Here is a 15,420-nt window from a genome sequence, read left to right as displayed (position 1 = left end):
CTGAACGAACAGTAAAAATGCCAGTGTTCTGTAGCCAGGCATAAAAAGGAATGGCTTATATGGAATATTGGGTTAAGTGGATGGCAAAAAATGCCTTTTGAATGTTAAACTGGGATTTGCTATTTTGAGCATTCTTGAATAGAACCTCGTAGAGAGTTCCTTTCTGTTCTAAAAGGTTGAACTTCAAATGCCCTATTAGGTGGTATAAATTGGTCCTTTTTATTATGCAAATGAGGTGAATATGCATTTCGTCTCATAGAAACAATGCACACCAGTTATGTGTCCTAGCATCCGGATTGGCATGCCTGTTACTTTGAGATGGAAAAATAATTTGTTCGTGAAAGTATAAGTAAAGGTATAAAACAAAATCTGAAGTCATTAACTATTTGTGGTAGCATGATGAAAATTGCATTGTTTGATTTGTGCAAGGGAGAAATCTGGTGAGCCGATTTGCAAAGTGGTCATATTTGTGGAATGTACTATTCCAGAATGTTACAATGTTTATTGCAAGCAATCTGAGATTACCTCACTTCAGATGGGAGGGAAACTGGGTGTAGAAGTTATTCCCATTAGACGGCCCTTCATTAATATACCCAATGATTACAAAGGGGTAGGTCAACTGGGATGTCGCTTTTGGGACACTGTGTAATCGCATACATTGACCAAGGAGATTAAAGAAATGATACATACCTAAAGGGATGTTTTTTTTTCTATAAAAGGTCAACACGTGTACTATAAGAATAGATTCACTCGTTCACTCAGACTGATGGAGAGAAAGAAGGAACATTGATAACTAGAAGTTGAAGGAATAGATTGCTCTCCTTTTTAGACCCATTTTGGATTATCAGAGCCCTGTAAATGATGCCTAGAAGGAGTTGGCCCCAGCCCTTGTTTGGTGGAAGAAATAGACAGGCTGTGGAAGAGGGCGGATCCTATCTTGCTGGCTGATGCATACCTGTTTTTAGAGGAGAGTTGAAGTAGTCCTTAAGCGGGTGCACATCTGTGTGTGATCCAGCCAAAAGAAATTAACATGGGAGTGTGATCTAAAGTGAAACTACTGAGGGGGAGCAATACTATAAAGGGAATTGGATAAAAGGCTATTTGTAAGTACTGGGGGGGATATAACTTGACTACATTCTGGGAAATGAGTAAACATTTCATAAGCATATGTTCTTCTGGAATTATAGATCTGATTAATTGGATCCTATGGTGTGTATCTATTTGCAAGAAAGGGAAAGTAGAAAAAATGGGATAGGCAGGAATGTTTTTTAAATTGGGTCTTTTTTTAGCAGTCTTAACCTTGAGTATCATTCATTTTTAATCTTGGTGCATGCACACCCAGGGCAAATGAGAGGTATACGTAATGGTGTGTGTTGTAAAAGTCACTACTTCTATGATTGTAGCTTTGAAAGCTGAGGTCACTAGCGTGTTTATTTTTCACCATTGACCTTAGAATTTCATGGAAGTATAACTTGATTATCTTTAAATGATGCAATCCAGTTCGTCTTTCGTCCAGAAAGGAGAGAAGGGTTGTAAGGAATCAATACGGTTAAATTGCGGGTCCCAGCTTCATAAAAAACGTTATTAAATAAAGGAAAATTGCACGCACTTGATTTGGGGTGGGTGGAAAGTTCCCTTGAATTAAATGTCATTTGATTTTAAAACGGCCTACACACCACAGCTTAAACGTTTGCTTTTAGTAGTCTGTCCTTTAGCTCCTTGTTGTGCCATTCAAAACCATGTGATATAAAAAACGACTAACTGGCGACTTGTATAGTGTAATGATGCGATCCTCATCAAGCCTTTTATTCTTCCAAGTGATGTAAGGATTCTTGGGTGCCTATGACATTGGCATGTCCAATGTAGGAAATGGGGGAGGATGAAACGACGGAGCTCTGTTCTGTCCCAAGGCACAGGGGCTAGCCCTGGAAACTTGCTGATCTTATGCCAAGCGAAGCTCCCACACACACAGCCATCAGATCTGAATACGCTGCACATGATCCTGAATTCAGAAACGACCAAAGCCTCCATAGTGTTCAGAAGCTGTTCAAATTGTTTCATACGTCTTGCAATTTAGCAACTTTTCTTTGTTAGGGTGAATGTGTGGTGACCAATAAAAAGAGCAGAGTTCAACTTGTATTACGCTCTTAACAGGGCTTCTTGCTGAATCACTATGACCGACATGTTGACTCTTATGCTCACAAAATGCTCTTTGCTTTTCTGCAACTGTGCCCGGCTTTGGTTCCAGGAATAGAAACTGTGTTGCTGACTTGTTCTCGGGCCACACCACTTGGCCCCACTCCCTCGTCTCCCCATCGTCCCCCACGTAGAGTGCTCCCAGAGTATTTTTCTCAGGTTCAGCATTTCTGATCTGTCCGCTGCTTGTTCCACGTGTATAAGTGCGCCTGGTCTGTGCAACCTGTCTAACCTAACGTACCCTCTGTCTGTCGCACTCTATGCACCCACTTCATCTGTGACGTCATTGCAATATAAGGCTGCATTGTTGTTTGTGGTAAAATTTATACTAGCTCTATGCCCCCCCCCCCGCCGCACCCAACCTTTTTGTTCATACGGCCAGTCCCATGTCCAATTGTTCAAGCACTAGAAGACATACGTTTCTGTTATGATTGGATAATTATTAATACAGACTTACTTGTTCTCGTGAGGAGGAGAACGTTTACAAGCACACATTTATATTCACTTGCAAGGGCAATTACCTGCTTAAAATGCACTGGTGCTGAAGACAGATGGCCCAGTGGTGGTCCTTCTCGATTTCTATTTTTGCTGTGCAGTGATATGAAGCAGTTTCTGAAATTATCTTGATAGTGTCATGTTTAGGTTCCCCGAAGACCTGCCTTTTCTTAATTAACACTCAGTACTGCACACTGCATGCTTTAACACCACCCCGTCACTACGTTCTGTGCAACTGCCGGAGAGGCTCTTCATGGAAGATGATTTTAGTGTTCACCATATTTAGTTCTGATGCGGAAGCATGTTGCTAAGGCATGCCCTTGACTCTGGCCAGCAGGGTTGCGGAGGCACCGCCACGTCTCTTGGACGTCCGCTTGATAGCCTTCCTGCTTTATAGATGAGCGCTCCGGTCTGGTAGGGGTGCTTGCACTTTCCCTGGACAGGTGAAATGACCCCTGCAGCACTACATAGGGACCGGAACCGCGATGCTCGCTGGCCTCAGGATAGAGGAGCAGGCCCTGTGCTTGTTCTCTACAGTACACACAAGGGAATGGCCGTATCTCAATTAGCGTCATTGACCCGTGCTAGAAGTGCGCACTAGTCCTTAGACGCTCATCTCCAATACTGATGACCTGGTGTGAACCTGTGGCCTCTTGGGTACTGATGGTGACCAAATTCAACATGGAAGGAGCTGCACCTTTCATTCAAACGTAGTAAAATATTTCTCTTGTATTCTTTAAAAAACAGCGACTCTAACCTAGCTGGCTGACTTCTAGCACCCTGCACCTCATTAGCTATGCTGGCTAGGGCTGATGGGAGCAGTAGTCCACAATATCGGGCGAGACGCAGGTTGCAGATCCCGATTTAGAAGCGCTAGATTGCTGGAAACACCTCTTTGATTAGGGGGAGGCTGTGAGAGCAAAGGACTGGATCTGCAAACGGAGCAGTACAGCCGGGAGTGGAGGAGTTCATGACTCGACCAGACCCCGAGGCTGGGAAAGGAGGCCTGAAGGGGCATTGAAACCCACCAATAGCAGGAAAGCAGACACAATCTGAAGCTGAAGGCTTCTCGGGGTGTCAAAGCAGACTGGCCAGGGAGTACTGGATGGCCACCTCAGTCCCTGCAGGCTCCCTTCTAATATGTTGTCGTGTATGATGCCACTTCCTGTTCTTTCTACAAGCAGATCCGAGTTATCCACGTTATCTTGGATTCTGCATCATTCCTAGACTAGTTTCCGTTCCTATACATTACACTATGGCAAGGCATGCGGGGACAAGGCGACCGTGAGCTTCTCTTTGAATTCGTGCAGGATCCGGTCAGAGCTGTAGAATGTATTGCCCAGCCCGTGGTGATCATGCTGAATAGGCAGAAGCCCCAAGTCTCTGGAGACGACCCTACTCAAACCAATGGCTGGGAGAAGTAATGTGAAGGGACTGCACACCTTTGAACTCTCTGGAGCGGTGACCTTTCTGTGAGTCCGAATTAGACAGGTGATGGTGCAGAGTCTGTGGGCTAGGGTGTAGGTGTTAGGCATAATCCTGGGCAGTTCCCTTAGGGAGCACTACAGAAGATTAGGACTACAGGTATGAGCAAGAAAAATCCCCTTTGGTATCAGTCTGTACCATAAACATTTAGTTGGTAGCTGTGGCTGAACAGTCAGACTTATCTCAAGAGGGAGATGAGCAGTATTCAGGGTTTACACAATAGGTATCACAGCACTATGGCACAAGGAAACACTGACCAAAGTTTTGTATCGAAAAGAGAATATATAGATTTATTTTAGACACATCTAGTTAAACACATAAATCAGTTGATAAAGCAAGTTCAGTTTAGTCAAGGAAAGTATATATAACTCCCTAATCAATTGTAGACAAGTTTGCGGTAGAGTGAAAACTGAGCAAAACGGCACAGTGAGAACCAACACTCTAGCAATTTAGCGAAAGGGAGGGAAAGCACAAGTTAAACCAAAATATCTTCAGACACCCCCCTAGCAACGCTTCCTTGAAGTTTTGTGAACAAGTAATGCACAGTAATACTTTAGCAAAGACATAAGTAAATGAAAACTGAGCAAAATGACACTCCACAAGTTAAAACAGTACGAAGGAAGCGGGGTTTAGAAGATTCAGAGGCACCAACACATTTCTTATTGAAAATCAATCTAGTGAGAGCAGATCTAACAAATCAGCCAGAGTCAATAGGCCAGAGTCCGTGGTACAGGACCAAGAGCTTAGGAGCAAAAATGTTCTTGTAGCTGCAGTCAAGTCTTTGGTTAACGAATATTGAAAAGGTGGTTGCGAGGCGAAAGACAATGTTAGACGAAAGGGCGGCCAATCCAACAAGTAGATAAAGGATTTAAAACACCTTAGGACTACTGTGCAGAAAGGGAGGCCTGGCGGAACAAAGTACCTTTGAATGGAGGAGTGACTCCTGCGGTGGAGGTTGTTCCTGCAGTTCGGGGATCCGGCAGAGGAAGAGAGGCTCTCTTGGAGGAAGGTTCGAGTTACTGCACTACCCAGGGATGAAACCAGCCGCAGTGCTGCCCAACGAAAAAAAAGGTACGCTCCTTTATATCGTGGTCCGGGTGGATGGCTGCCTGGCTATCCGGCCTCCAAGTGCTGGGCACTGGCGATTCGACCAAGGCAGGTCCGAGGAAGCGATTGGTGAACTGGTTGGTCCCACCAGCTCAAGGGAAGAAGGCTCTTGCGAAGAAGATCTCCTCTCGTCGTGTGGAAGAAAAGTGGTGAGATGCTGCAGCAGGGCTCAACTGGTGGTGCAGGTGCTGAAGATGTCCGTGGCTTCTCAGTTCCGTAGTTCCAGTGGCGACGTCTTGCTCTTCCAGTCCTCAGGTCCCTGCTTTTATGCAAAAAGAACCCCATTCATACAGCCTAGCTGTCACTCACACAGTGGAGTCGTCATCTTGGCGGGAGACCCTCCAGCCTATCGGGATAGTGCGACATGGGTTGCGGAGGCAACCCTGTTCAGGGGGCCTACTCCCCCTCCCACACAATGGACCCACCCCAGACTCAGTGGCGCCGAAAATAGGGCTTCTTGGCAGAAGCCCGCCAAAAAGACGAACCAGGGATCCCCGCCCTAGGTTAGGAGTTTAGAGTAAGGCACAAGAAAGAATTTATATTAAAGTTGTGGCAAATAAAACCATCCAGAGTAAAGTTGTTAATAAAATAAACCGGCGGTATGTTAGAGGCTGTCAGAAAAAGTGGTATCCTTGAACAATGGGAAAATCCCATAGGAAAATATTTGCGGTCTAATATTTACGGTAGTAACCATTGCCACCAGCCAGAAACTTTAGAGAGGGGGACTTTACGGTAACCCATTGAAGATTAACCTAAGGGAAAAACTATTAACCCTTGACAGTACCTCCATAGTAAGATGGGTTGTACTGGTTAAGTTCATAAGATTTGACTAGTAAAGTCAATGGGGACTTTACATGCCCTGGGAGACAGTAGTCAGTCCCAGGGTATGAAGTCTGTTTGGGGGGGTTTCTACGACACCCCTGTGTCGCTGCACTGAGGGTGCTGTGTAACACATGTGAATAAAGATGGTTCCTATGGGGGAGAGAAAAATCCCCTAGGCATTAAACACAAAAATAGCCTAGAACACACATAGCAAAAGTGCCTAAGAGTGGGAAAAAGAGTCTCACTCTTAACAGGTAAAAAGAAACAAACCCTTCAAATCCAGCAAATCTGCCGGGGGACTCTATAGGTAAGGGAAATTAGCCCTAGAATGAGAATTCTCCCTAACAGTGGGCCACTGCGCTGGAAGAATCTTCAGGGAATCTGAAGCATGATGTTCATTTAGTTAATCATGAGGTGTCGGTTGCACCTGTGGCCCTGCTCGGGATGTTATGGAGAAGCTTAACAGGAGTGCAAGCGGGACTGTCAGCCAGAAGAAATTGAGTCGGGCCCAGGATAGTCCTACTGGCCTCATAAGGTTACTCAGTGTTCAGGCACATCTGATCGCAGCTCCTACTCGGAGTAGGTGAGAAGGCATCCTGCACTCGCCACCATTTTTCAACATGCTGTAGGCTTGCGTATTCTGTGAATCACCTTGTGTAATTTCAGATTTCTTGCTTAGTTGGTATAGTAGTGTTCCGAAGTTTAGGGTGGGGGGCGTGAGGGGGTGTGAGGTGCCTGGTGCAGGAATTCTGTGCGGTGATGATCCAGGTTGAGAAGAGGCAGCTATGGACTTGAGAGTTGCAGGCTGGCACACATGCTTCACCAGTCCATTCTCGCTTCTGTTGGGTTTAGTTACACGCAACTGATTAAGCCCCACCCCAATCTAGTTTGTGGTGGAAGTAACCCTGAAGTGGCTCTGAAGTAAATAAGCTTTGTTTGTAAGTATCCTAGCTAAGTATTCCTGGGTGATGCTTGCAGTTTTTACAGCTCCATGAAGAGCAAGCCAACCATCACAATGGGGATCTCATCCGGTGCGTCTGGACTGTGCCACTATTGTTTATTGGGAATGGTAGCAAATATGACACGTTCTCCAAAGAAAACTCGGCAGTCAAGGGGTTTGGGTGATGTGGTGCCAAGTACATGACGGAACGTGTAGCCTGTAAACCAGTGGGTCTGAAACCTGTGGCACTCCAGATGTTTACGACTATCACTCCCACGATCCCTCGCCATTGATTATGCGTGCTATGGATGATGGTAGTTGTAGTCCAAAACATCTGGAGTCAGGTTGCAGACCCTTGCTCAGAACATTGGAAGTGGAAGATTTTCACAGTTTTGCCATTCTGAAAAGGTGTCGCTTGTTACTAATAGATGTATCCCCTGGTGGCCACTGATTTCTTTAACATTGCCCTCATGTTAAGGTGGTTTTTGACCTTTCCCCTTTTTGTCTTCCTCAGCCGTTCTTCCGATTGCTGAACTTGCGGAAACTGGGCCTGAGCGACAATGAGATCCAGAGACTGCCCCCAGAGGTGGCGAACTTCATGCAGCTGGTGGAGCTTGACATCTCCCGCAATGGTAAGGGCTTAGCTATTGTGCAAAAATGTGTTTATTTATAGATTGCCCCCAATGTACAGAGGTACATTCATATAGGTGTTTGTTAGCATCAGTTGGCCTGGGAAGCCAGTAGCTCCTGGTGTCGGGCTATTCTAGTCTACAAGCAGGAGCTGAATAGCTGCTGAATCCCCTCAACTTCGAACACTGGGTAGCTCTATCAAAATAATAGAGATGCCTGCACCCATGGCTTGATGGTAGATTCATAGTTAAATGTCAGCTATGTCTGCACGGTGGCCTGTGGGGAATATACAAATGTACCGACTGTTAGGAAAGTTAACTCTTTACTGCACTTTTCCTTCCATCTTTATGGAACCCCTAAACCTTTTGCTTTTTATTTTTGAATCGGACCTGTACTTTTTGCAGTATAGTGAAGCCATAAGCTTAAAGGATAGTTCCGGGACTTTTTTTTTATTGTCCCTACGGTTCGGCCATGTGTTTTTAAGCATAAATCGGTAGATCGTAGAAAACTCTCCTATGGACCTTACCCGACTTTTCGTCCATTAACGCACTCGAAATCAGCCTCCATTTTGTGATAATCCTATCATTTCCCCCCCATCGACCTGGCTCACCTGCGTTTGCGGCACTAAATCATATCCCCCGCCCCTGAAACAGACTTTATCAAAACATTCATATTCCCCGCCTCTATCCGTGACGTGACTGTGCTGCGTAGGCAAACGCGCCCAGGCGTCTTCTACGCGACTCCACACAGAACCCGGAAACCAACACAGATCAGCTCACAACACAGCGTGCCACAATTCGGAATATGAAACTGTACTTTTAAATCAAACCGCAAGATTGTAAATTTGGTAAAGTACATTTATTGGACATCAAATGTTTAGAGAATATTCAGCGATTTGCATTTTTCTTTGCTCTCGATCCAAAATAGTTCTTCTTGAGGCAAGCGATGTTCGTGTGCAGTACACAGGGTGTTGGTTTACGATAAAATAAGCTCTTCGGTCGCACTGATAATCGCATGGCTGTTCCAACAACGAGGCAGTAGGCCACCACAACGGTATGTATGTTGCATCTAGCCGTTAGTACCGCGTAAGGGCATACTTGTACTTGGCGATCGTCCCATAAAATGGTCAGGGTGGTAACGTTGTTCACGTGGAGAAGCAACTGGCGGTTGAAAAAGCCATCCGCCGGTGTCTGGTACTCGTGACACAGACAATAATGAAGGATGTACCTGTTTTAAAAACATAAAAAATGAAATTAGTCTCACCATCAGATCTTTATTAAAATTATTCATTTCATAGCTAGGACAGCGCTACTGGGTATTATACGTCATTTCCAGTAACCCACCCCCTCTCCTCCGCCTTTTTCAGAGCCGCCTGAGCGCCAGTGGACCACTTCGTCACTGATATGATATAATATGGCATTTGCAACGCGCCTATACACAAGTGTTTGAAGGCGTAGCGAGGCAGGGAGGGGGGGGGGACAAGGAGAAGACAGACAACGATCCTACTAGGCCAGGTGTCATTCAGATCGCGCAAGTGCAGGGGTAGGGGGAAGGTAAAAGTGCAAGGGGAAGGGGAGGGGGGGGAAGTGGAGTACAAGTTAAGTAGCATAAAATAATAAATACATAGGGCCAGCTGGTGGCAAGTGCAAGGTAAGTTCAGAACAAGTGCTGGGAAGGGGGGGCTGTAGGATACTGAGACAGTCCCCCAGTGCAGGGGTTGACAGGGAGGCAGTGCAGGTGGAGAGTGGAAGGGCCCAGGACCGAGGTCGCAGACAGTGGACCAGTTGTAGCAGGGTAGAGGGAGAGAGAAAGCAGAAGTAAAGAGGAAGGTTTTGAGGTGCTTCCCTAAAAGGAGATGGTTCTCCTCAAGATAGTGCGCGGTACAAAACAATATGCCAGATAGAACGAACAAGTACAACTTAACCCGTCTTTAAAGCTACTGTATAGTAATTAAATTGCGGTATAAACTCATCTAAAGAGTTACTTACATTATATTTGCATTTTCCATTGTGTCTGTGCGTAGGGCAGCCCCGAAATACCACTCCTTCTATGCCGACGTTATTTCTTCTAATGAACGTGGCTATCGTTTCTGAAATTTTATTCATTATCGTTTCTTACGTTATTGCACCACACCCCCAAAAAGAAGTCTTTCGGGATGGTCCCGGCCTGTCAAGGTCAAATAACAATAGAACCTTATACTGAGTCGTGGGCCATTTCGGCACCCGAGCAAAAAATCAAAGCAGCTGACCTTCACTTTGAACGAGCACACATTCCTAGTTAGCTACATTCAGTGTAAGGCCATCTCACAGGACTTGAAATTTACACTCCATCTTTGCATTTTGTCTGCGTGCTTTGCAGCCCCAGAGAACCATAAATACGGAGACAGTCTATATTTTTTGAAAAATGATTTATATTACTGTTTGGTTTAATTTAATGCGCAAATGAACAAGGTTAGATAGACACATTGCATGTACACTGAGCAATCACTTTTATTTACACATTACATAGATACACATATTCAATGGGCCTGCAACATGAGGAGACTCGAGAGAACAGACAATCAAATTACAATCATTTAAACCGTGATGTGTATTTCTCAATGAGCTCTGCTTTAGGTGGACATGGAACAGAGGCAATGTTGGGTGGCAATGCAGTTGTCCCCTGCACAGGTTCGTTCACAACTCCATGTATGTGCCTATCTATAACATCAACAATAAGTCTCTCAATAAACTCATATTGCATATCCTCAAACACTGGTTTGATCACCCATTGTTTACTTCTTTTAGTGAAGGCCTTATTGTAGCGAAGCCAAGACCGCTAGAAGAGTCCGATTTATCATGCCCTCCATGCCAAAATGCAATTGTTTTGGTCTGTACTTTAGGCACATATTGTGGAACACCTCCAAATCTCCTGTGTGGCAGCATTCCGTGAGTCCCCTCAAATCTCTTGTTATAGTTTTATCAAATACAATCTTTTCAATGACTTTGTGAGTGGGTGATGAAGGAATCAACCACTTCTTCTTCCGTGCCTCCTCTGTGGACAAATGGCCATGTTCACAATTGTGGTAATGTTGGTTCGTGTTCCAGCGGTGAACGTTGCTACAGTGTAACATTACTGACCGCCATTTTTCCAGTAGAATTTCCAACGACCCTCCACATGTTTTTGAGCTCCACCAAAGATGGTTGCTGATTGACTTGGACCACTGTGAAATACCTTGCATATCTTTTTTTTTACCTGCAGCCGACATTTTTTTTATTGATTGTTTTTGCAAGATGCCAAACGTCAAATTGGTGATTTATATTTTTGTACTCTTCTCTCATTGTCTTGGCAATTGAAACGTGTCTGTCCGTGGCTATCAGGTCGATTACCATTCCCCGCGATTGTAGTTCTTGCAATGATGCTTCAAAGCCAACTTTCTCCATGGCCACTGAGGATGTACTTTGTGACACCTGCACGACCACCGAACTCACAATTTTCTTACTTTCCATGTCCTGAAAGTGGTAGGTGCAGTACTTGGCTGAAAATCCTGGGCTGTCGCACTGTCCATCACCGGCTAGCCTGAACCGTTTGCCCGCGAATGTACTATCAATAGACATTTTTTCCATTCTCCAAGCTTCGCTAATGGCTGGAAATAGATAATCGGTTCGGTATTTGTAGAACTGAGTTTTCGCAATGAAATGGATTCCCACAAACTGAAAGAAAGACTCTAACGTTTTAAAACTTGAACCACTAAAAAGTGCAGCCGCTGCACAAAGTAGATTGCCTGCTGGCAGTTGCCCCAGCATGGGTTGTGCAGACCATGAGAAAGGATGATATTTTGTACAGGTGGCATGTATTTTAAGGTTAGTGCCTCGAATTGCACGAGTCACATTAATCAATGGCTCCCCACATACTTCCCCACCAACCGAATGCCCACATTTCATCCGAATAATATCAATCAAACAACTATCGAATACAATGAATTTGGCCTCTTTCCTTATACTGTCACTCTGCATCCCAGCTGGTTCGGCCTGTAACGTTGAGGACATGTCACTCACATGAAAGGTAGAATCTCTGATATCGTCTTCCGCTATGTTCAGTGATATTGATGGTGTTTCATTGTCGTCCACTTCATTCTCTTCCATTGCAACATCTGTTCCTTCTCCGGCGATGGGTGAATAAAACAATTTCTTCAACTTTCTCGCGGTCTTAGTTTTTGCGGGTGTGGATTCTGTGAATTGATCTCCGACTGCATCCGAACTACCAGGAGGACATTCACTATCAATGGCTGGTGGTGGTATAGCTCCGTTGTCAATCACTTCATATTCTTCCCATTGGCACGATGCATCTCCAGTCTCAAGTCCCTGCCAAAAGGTTTGACAAGCAACATCTCTCGTTCGCTTCACTGTCTGTGTAGATCTAGTTCGTACACCCACTCGCAACTAGAGGACAGATTGGAAAAGAGATGTTCAGTTTAAACACAATTTAACAGTATTGAACTATTAACAGTGAAAAACAACATAATATAGTGTCCAGGACACTAACCTTCTTTTGCTTTCTTTTCTTTGAAACTTTCTTGCCTCGAACTTCAACATCAGGACGCTGTTGCTCCGACTCGTGTGTGCATGTCTCCACTTCCTCTTGCGCTGCAACGACTATATTTTCATGATAAGCACATCCATCACGCACTGACGCTCCATCGACTCCCTGAAACATAGAACTTCCATTAGTATGTATAATAATATTGAAAACACAAAATGTACTTGGGGACCAATACCCACGTACATCTCAATAGCAAAACACGAATGAACGCTTTGTGTAGAACATTCAAACGACAATTATTCACGCATTGTTGATCTAGTTAGATGGAACTGTCAAGATCCATACCTCGGGCTCCTCATAGACTTCCATTGATGATATTATTGAAGATGATGCTTCAGTAACTCTCTGAAACACAGTAATTGCATTAGTAATGAACACAATATTGAAAAAATAAGACACATAGGAGGGCGACGACAGAAGGACATATCAATGGCTAAAAACGAAAGAAACATTGTGTGTAACAATCACGCTACAAGAATGCAAGATCTGATGATCTCCATCGATGGAACTGTCCGGAAACGTACCTCGAGCATCTGAGTGACATCAACGGTTGTCGTCAATACGTTGGACTCCTCAGCATCTCCCTGAAAGACAGTACTTGCATTATTTTGGATAACAATAATTATAACTGAAAACAAAGACTAGAGGACGAGTACAAGGGTGTACCATTAGGTAAAATAATCACACGATAAATTAAAACTATTGATTTACATGCCTAAAACAAGTCAGTGGCAGAATAGCTAAGTAAGATTACCCGATAGGCGCTTGAAGTGGCTGATGACTGCAATAACGACACGGATGGAGAATCTTCTGCCTTCATATTGAGTGGATACATAAATGGGGAAATTATTGTTAGCTAATGCTACACACTACCGCAAGGCCGAGAGATAAATACGTAAACTTGACTCACCAGTGGAGGGATGTGGACGAATAGAGTGGGAATAGCGGTTGAGAGCAATTTTCGCCTCGCTCGCGGTGTGTTCTTCTTTATTAGCAATGATGTGGAGTACATGTCTGAGCTAAAGTGCCTGCTGCAGATGCGGTATCGATCACCCCTCTTGTCCGGAAAGACTTCTAGGACTCTACTTTCAAGCTCAGACGGTGGATATCCGCAATATCGGACCCATTCTCTTATCTGATCTATTGTTTTAGGGAAAACATGCATTATAGTACCTTCAGATTTATTATGGGTCTTCGAAGGGCAACCGCCAATGGAACAGGCAGGCATTGTGGAAAGTTCTGCAAAGTAAAGATCAACAATTCTCTATGAATACCAATGTGTTAAAAATTAAATGACACATAAAAGGTTCAATGCAAGGTTCGTTTTGGTTCTTGGAACTATACACGTTATTCACATGCGGATAAGTATTCGAATAACTTAAAAAAAAATAGAAAGATAATTTGACTAAACTCAGAACATGTGACTAGTTCCTTGCATGTACTGTCTTGAACGAAAAGAAATTGGACGCAAAATGATTATGGTACATGGCCTTACCTTGACGAACAAACAGTTAGATGCAGGGATCAGAGTAGTTTCTTGTCGTAGAACAGGGAGCAGTTCACAGGTTTGCAAACTGACGAGTTTCCTCGAAGTGGTCACGGAAGTTCAGAGACGAAGAGCAGATACCCAGCACCTTCACGGGTTGACCAGCAAAGCGCAAAGAAGTTCTCATTAGAAATATGAGGTGGGTTATAAAGAATTCGAAACAGGGGTGTGTTTGTGAATGAATGACGTGTATATGTTGTGGCATTATGCGGTTTGCAGGGGGCCGTCCAGCGTGAGGGGGGATGCTTGGCCGGAGAGACGGGGTCTGGAGGTAGACATGGGAACAACAACCCATGCTTTATAGACCACTTTGAAGTGTACATGGTCTTTGGCACCTCTTGGCCTTTATCGCTCCCTGACAGCTCCACTTGCCAGCACAAGTACCCCGGTGCGAACTGCCTTTGATAGGGTGGGGGGGTGGATTGGGGCGGTGGTCGTGCAGACAAGACACAGGAAGACTCGTGAATGGAGACACACTTATGTGGATTGCAGGGGGCCGTCCAGCGTGAGGGGGGATGCTTGGCAGGAGACACGGGGTCTGGAGGTGGACATGGGAACAACAACCCATGCTCTATAGACCACTTTGAAGTGTACATGGTCTTTGGCACCTCTTGGCCTTTATCGCTCCCTGACAGCTCCACTTGCCAGCACAAGTACCCCGGTGCGAACTGCCTTTGATAGGGCGGGGGTGGATTGGGGCGGTGGTCGTGCAAACAAGACTCGTTTGCCGCAGGGCCTCACCAAGGAGAGGCCATCTAACTGCATGTAAGAGGCTGGCTGCAGGATCTAGTACATGGAAGGCAGGGGTGTGAGTTTATAAATACCTCACCCTCCCAGGAGAATATATGGGTGCAGTTCACCCTGGAGACCCTGGATGCCTAGGCAGTTAGTCAGCAGCAGGCTGGCCTGTGGTGGCAAGGCGGCACGGGCAAGAGTGGGTCATCTCTGTACCCGGTGCCCAAAAGGATGATTTATTATGATCAACCATATGGATTATTTACCTATAACCATGTTTTGTATCAATAAAATCCAACGGCCTTCCTTTTATTGCCAACGCTTGAACAAAGTGGTGTGGTAAGTATTTTTGGGGGAGGAGGCAAGGCCGGGAGGCTTGATGCCAACCCGCAAAATAACATATGTATGTCTGCTGCATATGGGTTCAACGGTTATGTGGATTGAAGGTGGGCGGCCAGTGTGAGGGAGGATGCTGGCCGGATACATGTGGTGTGACAAGACAAGGCACAGGAAGACTATTCAATGGAGACACACTAGATTCATTTAAAAAATCAAAACAACCATTGTTAAAATATATGTTGGGTTTTATTTTAGATCTTAATTTCAATTGAACATAAATAATAAACATTACACATTGTAAAGTTCTGGTTGCAGCACATCCAGGGAAAATCCGCGGTATTGTCCACTGTCGCTGGGGAAATGTTGTCTAATGGCAAGTACCGCACAGGCAGGTATTACTCTCCGAACGCGGTGTCCGAGCCTCCCGTGAAGCCACCAAGTGAAGCAACGATAGGCCACCAGCCTGTACCACCTGTGAAAATGAAAGATGCAAACTGTATTAAAATGACAAAACTTTCTTATCACTGTCGATTCAGGTAAAAAA

General features: G+C 44.9%; 1 protein-coding gene across 27 annotated transcripts in view; it reads left to right on the top strand.

The window, feature by feature from the left end:
• The window catches only part of SCRIB (scribble planar cell polarity protein), a 1,329,907-nt gene that overhangs the window by 254,083 nt on the left and 1,060,404 nt on the right, over positions 1–15,420 (top strand). For all 27 annotated transcript variants that reach the window (XR_011278687.1, XM_069621824.1, XM_069621823.1 and 24 more), the window contains exon 2: positions 7,560–7,677. Coding sequence is in view for 26 of the 27 variants with exons in the window: in XM_069621824.1 (XP_069477925.1) it covers positions 7,560–7,677 (118 nt within the window). In the remaining variant the exon portion in view is untranslated. The remainder of the gene's footprint in view (positions 1–7,559; positions 7,678–15,420) is intronic.

This window comes from Ambystoma mexicanum, chromosome 5q (assembly GCF_040938575.1).
Source record: "Ambystoma mexicanum isolate Mex_15411 chromosome 5q, UKY_AmexF1_1, whole genome shotgun sequence".
In the NCBI taxonomy this organism is placed as follows: Eukaryota; Metazoa; Chordata; class Amphibia; order Caudata; family Ambystomatidae; genus Ambystoma; species Ambystoma mexicanum.
The sequence above is the reverse complement of the archived record's forward strand: the minus strand, read 5'-3'. Positions and strand labels throughout refer to the sequence as shown.